At 34.4% G+C, this 14,199-nt stretch overlaps 1 protein-coding gene across 10 annotated transcripts in view; it reads right to left on the bottom strand.

The window, feature by feature from the left end:
• LOC142358757 (uncharacterized) overlaps window positions 1-14,199 on the bottom strand; it is a 150,719-nt gene that overhangs the window by 46,274 nt on the left and 90,246 nt on the right. For all 10 annotated transcript variants that reach the window (XM_075410328.1, XM_075410324.1, XM_075410321.1 and 7 more), the window contains 2 exons: window positions 10,039-10,254; window positions 7,701-8,020 (listed from right to left, as the gene is read on the bottom strand). In XM_075410328.1, the coding sequence (XP_075266443.1) occupies window positions 7,701-8,020; window positions 10,039-10,254 (536 nt within the window). The remainder of the gene's footprint in view (window positions 1-7,700; window positions 8,021-10,038; window positions 10,255-14,199) is intronic.

Genomic DNA, 14,199 nt, shown 5'->3' on the forward strand with positions numbered 1-14,199 from the left:
CAAAAAGTTTCGTCGACTAGGAATCATCTTGATTTGCCTATAAAAATCACAAAAAACTAGCTGGATATCTCCTAACAGTGAGCGCATGTTTTTAAGTACTTCTGGTTCCGCTCGGGATTAGTTAGTAAAACAACTGTATAAAATGATTACAATAAGTCAACAAGTTTATTCAATTAAATGACTCACTCATAGAAAAACTATAAACACATTTTAGCCTTAAACCTTCGGACTGATTTCTTTCTCTTCCAGGGCTTTAAAAAGCAAAAATCACAGTAACTGCTTTTTTCAGGTCAAATTTTAGAAGGCTCCCATAGTAGAAAAACAAATTAAAAAACTTAGCAAGAAGAGCAAGATTTTTCTGCTCCTCATCATAAATAATTATGACAGCCAATCGCCAAGTCTAAATTCTTTGGTTTGCATTTTTGTACCTAATCTAGGCAATGTTTATCATCTTTGCTATTAAGTAAGAAAAAAAGTATTTGAAAAATTAGGTCATTAACTTTTTCCGGCGCTAGGCGGTACAAACAGCAGTACATCATATTTGTTAGGAAAAAGCGATGTACTGTAAAAATTGGCAGAATTTTTTGTTCTAAAACTTATAACTTTCGCAAACTTGAGAAAACTTAGGATTTTTTTGTTTCTGCTTCATATGCCTTCGATTTTTCTCTTAACCAATTTCAATCGTTTCACTATTTCATTCAGATTTCATTCCGATTCATTAGGTTAATTGTATATTGTCCCGATTTAGAGTCAATGGAAAATTTGATCTGCTTATGATCTTTCTCTTTAACCTGTTTGATACTGATTGATAAAATATAATTTTGATTAAACCTTACAATTTTGAAAAGATTTTCACCTAAATTTTGATGCTTGTCGAAAAAGTTGTAACCAATTTTACGCCAAAATTTTACTCTGAGCAGCCTTCCAAAACAGTATTAGGAGTAGACTTAATTTGACATGTTTTTTAATTAAATTAATGCAATGGTGGTTTTCAAATTAATTCATTTGAATAAGTGCGACCGTTTGAGCAGTAACATTTTAAGTCAAAAATTAAGAGCATTGAGGGACGGTGTACAGAATTGGCAACAGTGAGAGCTCGTTTTTGCAATTTTTAGTCCAAAAAATGTTCAATTTTTGCTGCTGTGTGTTCATGAGCAGTAATTGGTTTTTATATAACAGCCCTGTAGAGCTTAAAAAAAGGTAGAAAAAAACATACGGAAACAAAAACTCTCTTACCTTAGTTATGATCGCTATAAAACCAATTTAAAAGAATTGACGTTGATGAGCGATGAGAGAAATTCTGGTGAAAATTCAGTTAATAAATTTTTACTTCGTGGTTGAATATTTGCTTTGTACACCGATCATCTTGCTTAAAAATCTAGCCAATAATACATTTAATAAATTCGGGTCAATTTGAGAATTTGTTTGTTAGGTTTGGAAAGAAAAGGACATGAAAAATATCTGGATTGCCTTTTAAAATAAATTGAGTGCAATGATTTTCAACATTTACTTTTCGGAAATATTAGGACGGATCTTTGGTACAATTGAGCGCAAAAAATATAGATCAGCTGAACCGCAGAAGAACACTGTTGAAAATAATTATAGCATATGTTTTTTCCTTGATCTGAAATAGAATAGTTTATATCTACACCATCTGGCTTAAAAGCAAAACAAATAAATTTTTCTCGATTAAAAGTTTGTTTTAACTTCAAAACGTAATACTAGTCGTATGTTTAAGTTGAAAATGAAAAATCAGGCGGAAAAATTACGCTAGTGTAAGTTCCGCACCTGAAGTTGTTCATTAATTTCGATTCCATTTCAATTTAGATTTCTGCAGAGTGAATTTTCGGCTATTCAACCTTCAAATAAGCGGAAAAATCAAATTTATGAGCAGCAAAGAGAAGTCTAATTTTATCAAAGCCAACAGAGAGAGGAAAAACTACTTTGTTAAGCGGTGAGGCCAGACTGAATGCTAATTGGATTTAACCAACAGTGCAAAAGAGAAAAGAGAGAGTAGCCAGAGTTGAAAAAAAGAGTTTTAGAACAGAGAAAAAGTGCTCCAATAACCCCCTCCCCAAAATTGAATCAAGTTTTGATGTTGCGCACTTTAATGTTGGGTAGAGGAGCCAGGAAGACGGAAACCTTACTAAATGGACTGGTATGTGTTATAGGGGTATAAATTAAATTGGGGCCATTTTGTTCAAACGCGGCAAGTGCAAGTGAAGCAGAAAGTAGTTGTAGTAGAATTAGAAGTCTACTTGGGTCTTGTGTTACAAGTATACCCCGGGTCAGTCTAATCCACCGCGTATATGATCGATGTTCGTCTTGTATGGAAAAGAAATCCCTTCCTTTCCCACTACTTGATTAGTGTGCCCCCGAGGCTAGATGCCAAAATGTCCCTGTGCCCCCTTTTTACCCCTACCTGCACAGTGCAATCATTGACCATAGGAAGTAATAGAGCTGGAATTTAACACACTCTGACTTAACTACCCGCAACATGTTGGTTTTGTTGTTGCTGCTATCTTACACGTCCAAGAACAATAAGTAGCACAGTTTCAAATTAAAAATTGGCATCGATAGCAATCTAAAATAGCAACAAGGAGGCTCGTTAATATGCGTACGCACATTATGTTTCGAACCCGCTCATCCACACTCTTGGTTCGATTGGCTACCAAATGAAAGCGAAAACTTTCAAAAACATACATATCGTTCAATAAACCACAAATGGAATACCATAGAGCCACGCTAGAGGGCCGATGGAACCTGTTGTGAAAAGGACTACTAGAAAACACAAAAAGAAAAATAGAAAAAAAACAAACATTAATTACGACCTTAACTCGATGTCTATATTTTAAAAAAAATAACAAATTCAAACTCGCATAAATTTTGACTAAATTGCAAACACTATCTACCAGTTTATTCTTATTCTTAAACGAATTTGTCTTTGCCGTTTGTTCTCCTTTGAAGAACTGGTTGTTTGAAAAAAAGATTATGGATAGAAATTATTTGAAACACGTTTGCTAAAAAACAAGCATCAATCAAAATGAGTACCGTAAAATTGAAAAATCTTTTGGTCCCTAAACGCAAGATAAAGACGACACAACTCTGTCAGACTTCAAAACAAAGTTAAAACAATTTTTTCGTTTCTGCAAAAAAAACATTTGCCCTCAGTTGTTTGAAAAAAATTAGTTTCAAAAACCTTTTGTAGTGAGAGTTATAGGAATGGTGATCATTTGAATTGAGTTTTTGAGAAGCGTAATTGAATCATGCGTCTTCTCTTCAAAACTTTGTTGCGTCAACACAATTTAAATACCCTCCGTGTTACGCTTGTCTACTTTTTTTTCTTGAAAATAGGTTAACTACCGCTAGTCAGTTAAAACACAGTGAATAGCACAAGGTTATTGATTAAAAACTTGACATTCTTTAAAAATTGTTTTTTCATTTTTGTAAACAATACATACGTTTCTACAAGGCAAAAAAATACTGTCTACTCGTTTACTCTTCATCCTAAGCGAATCTTGTTATTAGTTATTCTTTATTGATAAATTGTTTGTTGGAAAAACATGGAAGATAAAAATCCATTGAAGTACGTTTACGACGGAATCCATTTCTTTCAAATGCGACCGCATAGCTTTTGTGTTTCGATTAAATGAAAGCTATGAACCACACACCTTATCAAACCTTAAGACAAAATTCGGAACAGTTTTTTGGTTCTGTAAAAAATAACTTCAATACGGTATTTTAGCAACGCAAGAAACAAAAACCGCTGGACTAATCCGCACAAGCAATTATTTATCAATAACATGGAGATTTGGAAATGTGCGTTTGCACAAAATAATCCCAGCCCCTTAAACACATTTTTGACTTGTATACCAAATAAGGAAGAAATCGCTTTTATCTCAATCCAATATACAATTAAACAATGATAGCAGACATTAAGGAGAGTCAGAGACAAGACAAACAAACAAAAGGATCAAAACTTAAACGCATTAATTACGACCAAAACTCATAACCTATCTTTTTTTGAAAACAGATAAGAATCTTTTTAGCAGCAGATAAAAACTAAAGGAAACTATACTACTTGCTTCTAACCAAAACACAAGTGTGAATTGTCTTAAGCTGGAAAAAACAACAGCTAGATAGAAAACAAAAAGCATCAACCTAGAAAATACGTTTACACTTTTTTAAAATCAAATAAATTCAGAGTCAAGAAAGCCATTAGCTATCAACGGAAATCATTCAATGGCTTTATTTATACCTCCATATAAAACCAATGAGAAATGTTATATCGAAAATGTCAGATGAATACAAAAAACAAATACACCCAAAAATCAAAAATAGAATTCATTTTTGTGAGGAAACGGTGCCGAAGCATATACAATAACAATTTGATCACAAAAATATAAAAAAAAAACCATTTGCGCCCCGGTTCTAAGCCAATTGCGCCTCAGTTAATTTCGGAAAGCAACTGCGTGCGCTCCGAATTAACGCAAAAATATGATAAGAAGCTCGCCCTTTTTCTCCTTTATTGTGATGAGCTGACAAAACAGCAAAGAAATCCTCAAAAACTGGAATTTCTCACAAAATTATAAAAAAGTTATTACAACTTGTAGTAACGCAAAAAAAAACATTATCAAAATATTAAAACAGCAACAGAGACTGAAAAGCTTCACTTGACTAGGAATTAGATCTGTTTTTGCGTAGACTACGCTAAATTATGGTAGAATAAAAATTGTGTGTCAAATCAGGAAAAAATCCGGAAACGAAAATTTTAAAAGCGCAAGAGATAACAGCCGCGAACTTCCAAAAAACAGATTAATAGAAAAAAAATTACGGCTCAGGAAGCCCAATGAACACACGTCATTAGTGTGATTAAGTCGAAAAACTAAAAATTACCAAAGAACAAATGCGCACCTCGAAATTTCCCAAAGAATTTCATAAACGGCGTGGAATCCAAAAAATCACCTGTTTTTCGCATTATCATGAATTTTCATTGCATTTTTTGCAAAAAAAATGATATGTTATTAGTTTTTGAGGTTTGATTTGAAATCTTTCTGTTCTATAAAAAACGTAGAAAAAACGCAAAACTATTTTTAAAAACCATAAAGCTCGCAATCACAGTCCGAATATTTGGCGTACAAAAATCTAGAATACGAACAAAACTGGGTTTTGCACATGCTGCTTCTGCATCAAAACAAAAACAATTGTTCCAAATGTTACCGAAAAAGATAATTTGACCAGGAACTCCAACAGACAAATACCAAATAAAAATAATGAATTTTGGATACTTATCCAGTTATAATACCAAAAAACCATTGTATCAACTGAAAGCATAGATAGTTTCTTTAATAAAACTCTCTACATCGAAATAGACGTTTGATTGATAAGACTCAGTAAGTGCGACTACAAAAAGAACATCAAATGCTGGCAAAACAAGGATTTCATCAAAATCACGAAAAATTTTTATCGGAGCCATAAAAACCATGCGCTTAACCAAAAAACAAAATTTATTCATTTAAACCTCATCTAATCATAAATGTAAGTTATGTTGAAATGAAATTTTGGATAAAACCAGTCTTGCATCTAATTGCAATGAAAAAATTGCAAAATTATTTTAAAAAGGACAGACCCAAAATGCAATCCGAATCTTTTTTCGTTGCAGAAATCAACGATAGGACCAAAACATGCATATCTATTGCCGCTTTGCTGTTGAAAAGCGCAATTTTTCTGAAAAGTTGAGTGAAAGTTTTTTGGCACACGACAATTATAATATATCAAAAACAATAAAAAAAACATCTGTGTAAATTAGCGAAAAATCACAAAAATGTTGTTTCCTGAAAACTTCCTTGAGAACTGAGTACAATAAGCCCATATCTGAGTAAATGAACATTTTGTCAGCAGTTTTTATGCCGGCATTACCAGTCAAACAAAGCAAAAATTTCCAAATAGGCGTATTTTGCCATTTTTATGAAAAAAAAACTGCTGATTTTTTAAAATTAGCTGCAAAATTAGTCAAAACAGTTGGTTCAAACCGTGCAACAACTCCCCTTGATCTTCAAATGTAAAACCAGTGAGACTAGCGCAAACAATTTTGTCATTGTTTAGCAAGAGTTGATCAAAAAATTTAAACAAAAATTACGAAAAATGTGAACAAAACAACGGAAGGATGACGTTCACAAAACGTCTGTAACTTCTTGGAAAAAAATCTTTTCAATTGGAAATTCAACGCTTTACAAGATTTCTGATGATACTACACACGTTCCCGTACGATGAATATATCGATCGGCAAAAGTGAATGAACAACGCCATTGTGGGTCGGAACAAAAAAATTCACCCATAGAAAATTAGCCAAGAATATTTAAGACTTTTTCAAAATATGCTTACGGAGTTTGGGGCAATTAAATTAAGTTGAAGCAATTAAAAATCGACTACGAGAACCGAAATTTTACTCGGTAGTTTTTCAAGTCAGATTTTGAATTCTATCATCCGTTAAATAATAATCCAATAAATTTGAAACAAAATGGAGAAAATTACTCAAAATTGCGCTAAAAAGTTTAGTCAAGAGGCTTAAAAAAGACTTGAGAGATAAAATATTAAAAAAATTGAGATGAAATTCGTAAAATTTTTGTTGAAAGTGTCGCATTATTTGGGTACGTTCATTGTAGTGTACTTTTTACAAGTAGGTATCAAAAGAATTGAAATTCTATCTTTAGAACCAATATCTTCATTAAAATTGTTTATACAGTTGTCTCAGAGTAACTTCTGTCATCTACGATGCTTGATTCGTTTCAAACAGAAAGTATACTGACATGATATCAAACAGTCACGATATTATGTAATAAACTAAAATTGAGTCACTTTCAAACAGTAATTACATCATTTATTTAAAACAATCCAAAACACTAATCTTGAATGGATGAATATAGTAGGATTACAGTGATGTCACAATACGACCACTGATGATAATGATGTCAAAGAGGTTAGCAGTGCGCTATTTTATGTTGGGATATTCATAACAATGCTTACGTAAGGCGTCAGCTGAAAGAATCAAGCCTCATAGCCTCACATTTTGGGTGCTCCGTTTCTATTGGACGAAAAATAACAATTTTTCAAGTATTGTTTTTCGTAAATTCATGGGAACTTGCTCAGGAAAATAAGTTCCATTATAATAATTTGCGGTATCCATAAGTCCGCACAATAAAATCAGCTACAAATTCATCAGCTCTTTCATCAGCTTTTTCATTATGGTAAAGAAAACGGCGAATATTATTCAATTAAAAATAGGAACAAAATTAAGACGTTCCTTTGTATTGAGGTAAAGTTAGTTCCAAAAGGGTAACCTCATTTTAACTTCGCTCCCGTCTTTTCACCCTGATTTTTCACTTCTCTGTCACTTCATCCTGCTTTAAGTCTCTTATACAATTGACATTATTGAGATTATTGACATGAAAGATAAGGAATGCGATGGGCTTGGGCAAAGATTTTTGTTCAATAAGGTTTTCAAGGAACAATTTTGAAGGGAGAAATGATAGAGCGTTCAAAATAAAATGGTGTTAAAAATGCCGGGTTAAATGACTCGGGGTGACGTATAACAATTCAAAAGGGATTATAAAATTATACTTTTTTAATGTCGGCCCCTTTCTTTGAAAGTGAGGAGAAGTTTCAACGTGTGCATGCGGATGACGCAAGCTTCTGTTTACCTGATAACGTCCTTGACTTTGAAGTTAGGCCTGGAAATGCGGCTTGCCAAGCAGAAATCACGGATGCCTCTCTGCCCATTGGCCCACCTTCTAAAGCACTTCCCCTTTTGGACATAACTGGGCTGTTTGAACTGCTGTTGGATATGAAGCCAGCCCTGCCCACACCACCAAGGCTGCCTCTTCCCATGAGACCTCCTCTGTTTTTGAGTCGGATGGAATCTCGAACAAAGTTGCTCCCATGCACGTAAGAGGCCATGGATGGCTTCAAACGCTCTGATACTTTCTCGTAGAACCATTCTCCAGATATTGTGCGCAGCTTCCTGGAAAGCATTTTTAAATATTAAGGTTTATCCTTTTCACTTTTAAGCTATACCTAGTTCAAACGAACAAAAAAATGATACATTGTCAAATATATTCGGTTTGTTCAATTTCGATCCTTACAAATATTTTTAACGTTCGGTTCCGTCGGTATCATCGGTTTTGATTGTAAAAAAGCGCCGGTATGTTCGTTTTGGAAGAAATGGTCGTTTTTTTCGTCTGAACAATTGTTTTACGTCTTTGTTTACAAGGTACTCCTCATTACTGTAATCTCAATTATAATTATTTTTATGGAAAATTATTTTAGATGAAGAAATGAAGACAAGCTTTTAAATTTTTTCCTTTAGCTTGGTGACCAAACAGCTTAAACGCATTAAAACTTTTTGAATAAATCACGTCTAATAAATGCAGCACACAAGTTCGTCAATTCTCAATAGAGAATCAGTTCAACTATTTAGCGAACCATTTTTCGAGCAGACGTGTATTAATAGAGAAAATAATACATGGAAATATTGTAGAGCAAAGCATGCAACTGCCCTAAAATCAAAAAACCCAAATCTCTGTAGAGATTTATATCCTTTGACTATGCCTCGCCCCGTTGGACTTAATATGAATAAATCACAGCCGAACATGGGACCAGTTTACCCATCAAGTCATTTGTTTCTAATTTCAGCTTAACGCTATTTTTATTTTAATGTTTATATCCAGTCATAAAACATTGAGAGATAAGGCGAATCAGTTACAGCGCTATCAACCAATCAGAAGAAGATTTAAAAACTTTTCAATGCTGATTTGCTAGTTGCACAAATTTTACGTCTGCCTGGTTCCTTAATGCTTTCTTTACACTCACAGAGTTGTGAAATGGAAGTCCAAAAAATAATTTTTATGACCTTTTTTGTTTTGAAAACTAGCATATCAAAGGTTTGATACACTATGATACCAAAAACTACGTACAACTGAATACTTTTTAAAGTGTTACAAACGTCAAAAAATAGAACATTTTGAGTTGAAATTCATTCTCTAGTAACGCGTGATTACACGTTTAGCTTTTCAAAATGTCTAGCAGGCGGCCTCTATAGTTTTCACACAGGTTTCTAATAACATCTGGGTCAAATTGGTTCCAAATTTTAGACACTATTTCTTCTAAACTTTCTCAAAAAAACTGACTGCTTTCGTAATTGCATCATAAAAATTGCCAATAAATTTTCGATTGGATTGAGATCTAGACTATATGCCGGCCATTCCAGTACCTTTCACACCTTATCTTGGCAAATACCGATAATCTTCAATTTATGCACGGGAGCATTATCTACTTGAAAAATAAGTTCCTGAAAATGCCTTTTTTCCTCGTAATTTTGCAAAACTTTCAATTTACAAGCTACCTACGGTTAGCTTGTTTGGACACTTAACATGCATTTTCCGTCCATCTGACCGTAATGCAACCCAGACATCCTGTTTTTGACAATTCTGGGGGTATTCCGCTCGATTTTTTTGCCTCGAAACTGTTATTTTGAAGATAACGTTTTGGAGCAAATAGATGCTTTTGGAAAACTAAAATTTTTTAGAAATAAAAACTGAAAATTTGCAATGAATTCACGTTTCGCAGTACTTAAAAAAGAGATAAAATTCCCAGAGAGTGGGTTGTTGGCTTTGTTTAGAGCAGGTTTCCGTATTTCCGTAGATGCAACACTTAAAAATAACAAGACCTTAGTCGCTCCTAAGAAATATCAAATTCATTTTCTTATCATGATAAAGAAATAAAAATTTAGGTGCCTGGAACGGTATACAATACACCTAAAAGCTTTTGAGCTCTGAAAACTTTTTTGAGGCCTAGTTTTACTAAATGAAAACGATTTCTTTCAAAAAGTTGACAGATGTGAACAGAAAAATAATCCGTGAGATTTAGTTCAATACTTTTTGAGAGATCACCAGATAGGCACGATGCCGTTCAAGAAGTGTCTCTTGAGCCAAAAATGAATTCCTTTAGCTATTTATTTACTTACATCAATGGATAACTTACGCTTGTTTAGCACAAAGAATGCAAAGCCAAGTCTTGCCGTCTTCTGTGACAATGACACGACAGTTCTTGCACACTATGAAATGGCACTTGAAGCACTCAGCTCCAGAGTTCATAAACATCCCCAGTTCAGCCTGACATCGTGCGCACATCTTGTCGTTCAATCCCGGCTTTTTTGCACTGCGACGCTTTAGGTCCTGAACCTCATACTTCAGTTTGCTGAAAAATGCGACATAACTACTTTACATGTGGCCATAAGTTGGAGCTGGAAACAACAGCTCAAATTAAGAGAGTAAATCAAGACTCTGGCAGTTGAACCAGAGAATTCAGTGGAGGTGAGCACTACCCACTCTTTTTGAATATTGGTGGCGTTGAAAACGAATTAAACCGACTTATGAAGTTAGAAAAGCTCTAAAACAACAACAAATCAATAATAGCTGAAATATAAAATTTTAATAATTCTGACGGTAGAGTAAAAGTGTAAAAATAATGTACACCCAAATACAATAAATTCACTAGAAAATTTCAAATTTTCGAATACAGGTGCCAACAAAACTGTGATGGATTTGAATGAAAATCACGAAAGATCCAGAAGTTTTCCTTGCTATATTTTCAGAAAAAAATAATTTACCTGTCAAACTTCAGTGATGTCTCGATAATTAATGGCCACATAATTACACTTGATTCAAAGCCTAAATTTTTCTTGGCGCGAACATCATCTTATTGTTTGCTTTCAGTCAACTTTCAGAAAATAATTTCTCCAACCTATTGAAATTTGATTTAATTATCAGCTGACCTCCAGATACTTAATTCGATTATACCAGGGTCAAAAATGATTCTCACGAAAAACAACAAATAAAATCACAACAGGCAATCAGAACAGAGATCTTTTCACAAGTCAGTCATGAACAAATACTAATGCTAATCTAAATTTTTTCAGCTTTTTTTCATAGATAAGTATTATAAACAAAAGCTAACTTTTGAAAAATTTCAGTTGAAAATTTAATTAAAAATTCAACCTATTGAAACCCTTGATCTGTGTTCAAGGGTCTTCAACCATCAACCGAACTACAGATATACAGAATGCAGAGTCAATAACTGCGTTGAACACCTCAAACAGGACAAGATCAGCACTGTTGGTACCATAGTCGAACATAGGTAGAAAATCCTTTTTTTAAAATCTGCAAGTAAGACCTGCTTTTTAAATTTAGAATGAAAATTAAGAAGCTATTCAACACTTTACTTAATGAGATAAGAATAACGATTTGAAAATAAGTTTCCACTACGGAAAGAGTAGCTACCGCAAAAAACCAAATTTTTGTCCGCGATACAAAGTGTGGATGAACGAAACGGCGGTTTCCTAGCTCAGATCACAGAATAATTACACTATTATGACTTCAAAGAACTGAAAACAGTTACCAATCACGAGGAGAAATTAAGGAAAACAAAATTCATCTGAGTTAAAATTAGGACCCTGTAGCAAAACTGAAGAATTAGGAGCCCTGAAGCAAAAATTAGACAAGACTGTATTAAAACAACACCAAAAAGATCTGTCGCTGATATAACCAAGACAATTATGTTCAGAAGTCAATCTATGGCTATTGCAAGCTCTTCATCGGGTAAAAAACTTAATAAAGATGAACAAAAATCACAGTTAACAAAGCGACAATCTGTGCATTAGATTTGGAGATGTGTTACATTCTAGTAGGCCTTGTCGCCTTCTGAAAAACAAATAGAAGGCATGTGAAAAGGGGGAAAATACTTGAAATATGAAGACGCAAATCACAACTAAACTCAGCTAAGTACAAAAAACAAAAAAAAGTTTTTCAGTGCAAGCATCGCCAGGACCAAAAGGGGAGTGCTTTACACAAAAGGACAAGTCTGTAGTTTGTTTGCGAAATAAAATTAAATTTAAACAATTAACTGCAAATTAGAAATGCTGGTACATAAAGAAGAAATGCTGGTTCGGAAAGCGCAGTTAGGGATTGTCATTAGTTAACGCTTCTGAGGTCACTTACTTGAGACTTTGAAAGAAACAGAAGTGGGACTAGTGGAAAAAAATTAAAACTGACTGAAGTGTGAACAGCTTCAAAATCATCAAATGTCGGGCAAAGCCAGGAAAAAACTTAAATCTCTTCAAAACAAAGCCACAGAGAAGCTGGAACAGATAGTCAGACAGGTAATCCAGGAGCCTCTACAGCCAGCAGGAATCACTAATGCTTCACCAGTTCTGTGACAAAAGAAGAAGTGGACTTAGAATTTGCGTGGCTTTCAAAGCGCATATCCATAGTAAAGTCATGGATGGGGACTACTTAATACAGACACGAAGTTCTTCCATATTATAATAAATATCCGCCGATAACCTGAGGCATTGAAAAACAGTTTTTCAATCTTCCAGTTTTTTAAAATCAAAATGGAAGAATCGGGAGAGTTGTGATTCGGCAACTCTTTCGAGACGTCGTGTTAGTCCATGAGACTACCAAGCAGCAGTTCGAAAGTAAAAGCTCGTTGTCAAGAGTCACCTGCAAAAGAGAAACTTTACTACTAATGAGAAAACATTGAACTCAAAAACCAACGAGAGGGTTTTTTGAGAAACTCAGTTTCTAAAGAGCGAACAGCACACAATCCCACACCACCTACTACCAACAAACAACTCGAATCGTTTTTGGGCTGGCAACTTTCTTTGACAGAGGTTCCATTTGCAGAAAATGCGACCTCTAAATGATTAAGAAAAACGATTATTCATAGGACAAACTGCAAAAAAGCCTTTCCATACATCAAAAACGAATTATGTGTTAACCTCTGAAAAAGTGACTGTCGGGGTTCTTTAGCAAAAAAGACAATTAGTAATATATTCTCTAGGAGAAATGTCTCCAGTGGAACATAACTACACAAATAAGGAGCGGCATGGGCTGGCAACTGTCTTTGTGAACAAAGAAAAGAAATTTCTCGAATTTTCTCTGCACCAGATGAGACTCCTACGACAGAATCAGCTAGAAGAACCAATTGGTTCAGAAAATCTGATGGGAGCGATACTGAGCGGAAGTATACAACCGGACAACAGATACCCATTGCAGATAATTTGTGCGGAATGGATTTTGACAAATACGAATCAGAGAGCAATCAAGTGCGCTTGGAGATCAACGATATTTTTCGCTCTCATTAACCTGGTGGTCCAAGCAAAACTCAGAGCGGAAGCTGGAGAAAACAGTACTCCGAGACATAACGAAACGATTCCAAAACTGGCAATTTGAAACACTGTTCAAAAGCGGAAAAAGATTTAGAACAACAAAAATGCATTAACCATACGCAATGGTATCAGAATGAAAGATCTTGTCCGAACATTCAACTGACACTCATTTTATTTGGTTTTTGGAAAAACACATCTTGTGAAGAACGCAACTGAAGTAATAGACAGAATGATGTCACGAGAGTTTGGCATTACACAGGAAGTTCAAGATTTTGTTCGTAAATGTAAGTGTTATCAAATGAACCGGTCTGTCTAGCTTGTGGCAGACGCCTTCTAGGTGGCCAAAACCCGACGTCTGAGAAAAGTTCCACTTGGACTGAGACCGAGACAACATTTTGGCAAATATCGGCGCATGTTCAGTCTGGACAAAGCTTTCCCCCGCATGAAAGAAAACCAAAAAAACTATTTATTTGTCAAAATTTATTTTAGTCAAATCCTTGCATCTTTTGGAAAGTTCAGGACTTTTTTATTTGTTTATTACAGAAGTTTTCAAAAAGTGATCTAAAACAGAGGCCTCAATCACTAGGAATTCAGAAAATTAATTCACCAGCCTACCATCCGAGAAATAACTGATGAGCTGAGAGGGCAAATAAGACAGAGGAAATAGAAAACAGCCTGATAAATTTGGAGAACCGGTTCCACAAACTGTCTTAAAAAGACGGAGGATGTGCTGGTTTTGATTAAACATAATGAAACTTATAAGTTTGCTATGTTAATTTTTCAGAAACCAAAAGAAAATCTAACCCAAAGAACACTCTTGAAATGTCAACAAATAATGGCCGCGACACTTAACGTTATTCTAAGTCTAATTTAGTCTATCTACATTATCTTATTGACCTTTGAATCTGACAAAAAATTATAATCACGCATATATTGAAACTGATTCTGACGTCCAGCGACCTCTCATTGATGAA

The sequence above is a fragment of the Convolutriloba macropyga genome, chromosome 2, assembly GCF_964194025.1.
Source record: "Convolutriloba macropyga chromosome 2, txConMacr16.3, whole genome shotgun sequence".
In the NCBI taxonomy this organism is placed as follows: domain Eukaryota; kingdom Metazoa; phylum Xenacoelomorpha; order Acoela; family Convolutidae; genus Convolutriloba; species Convolutriloba macropyga.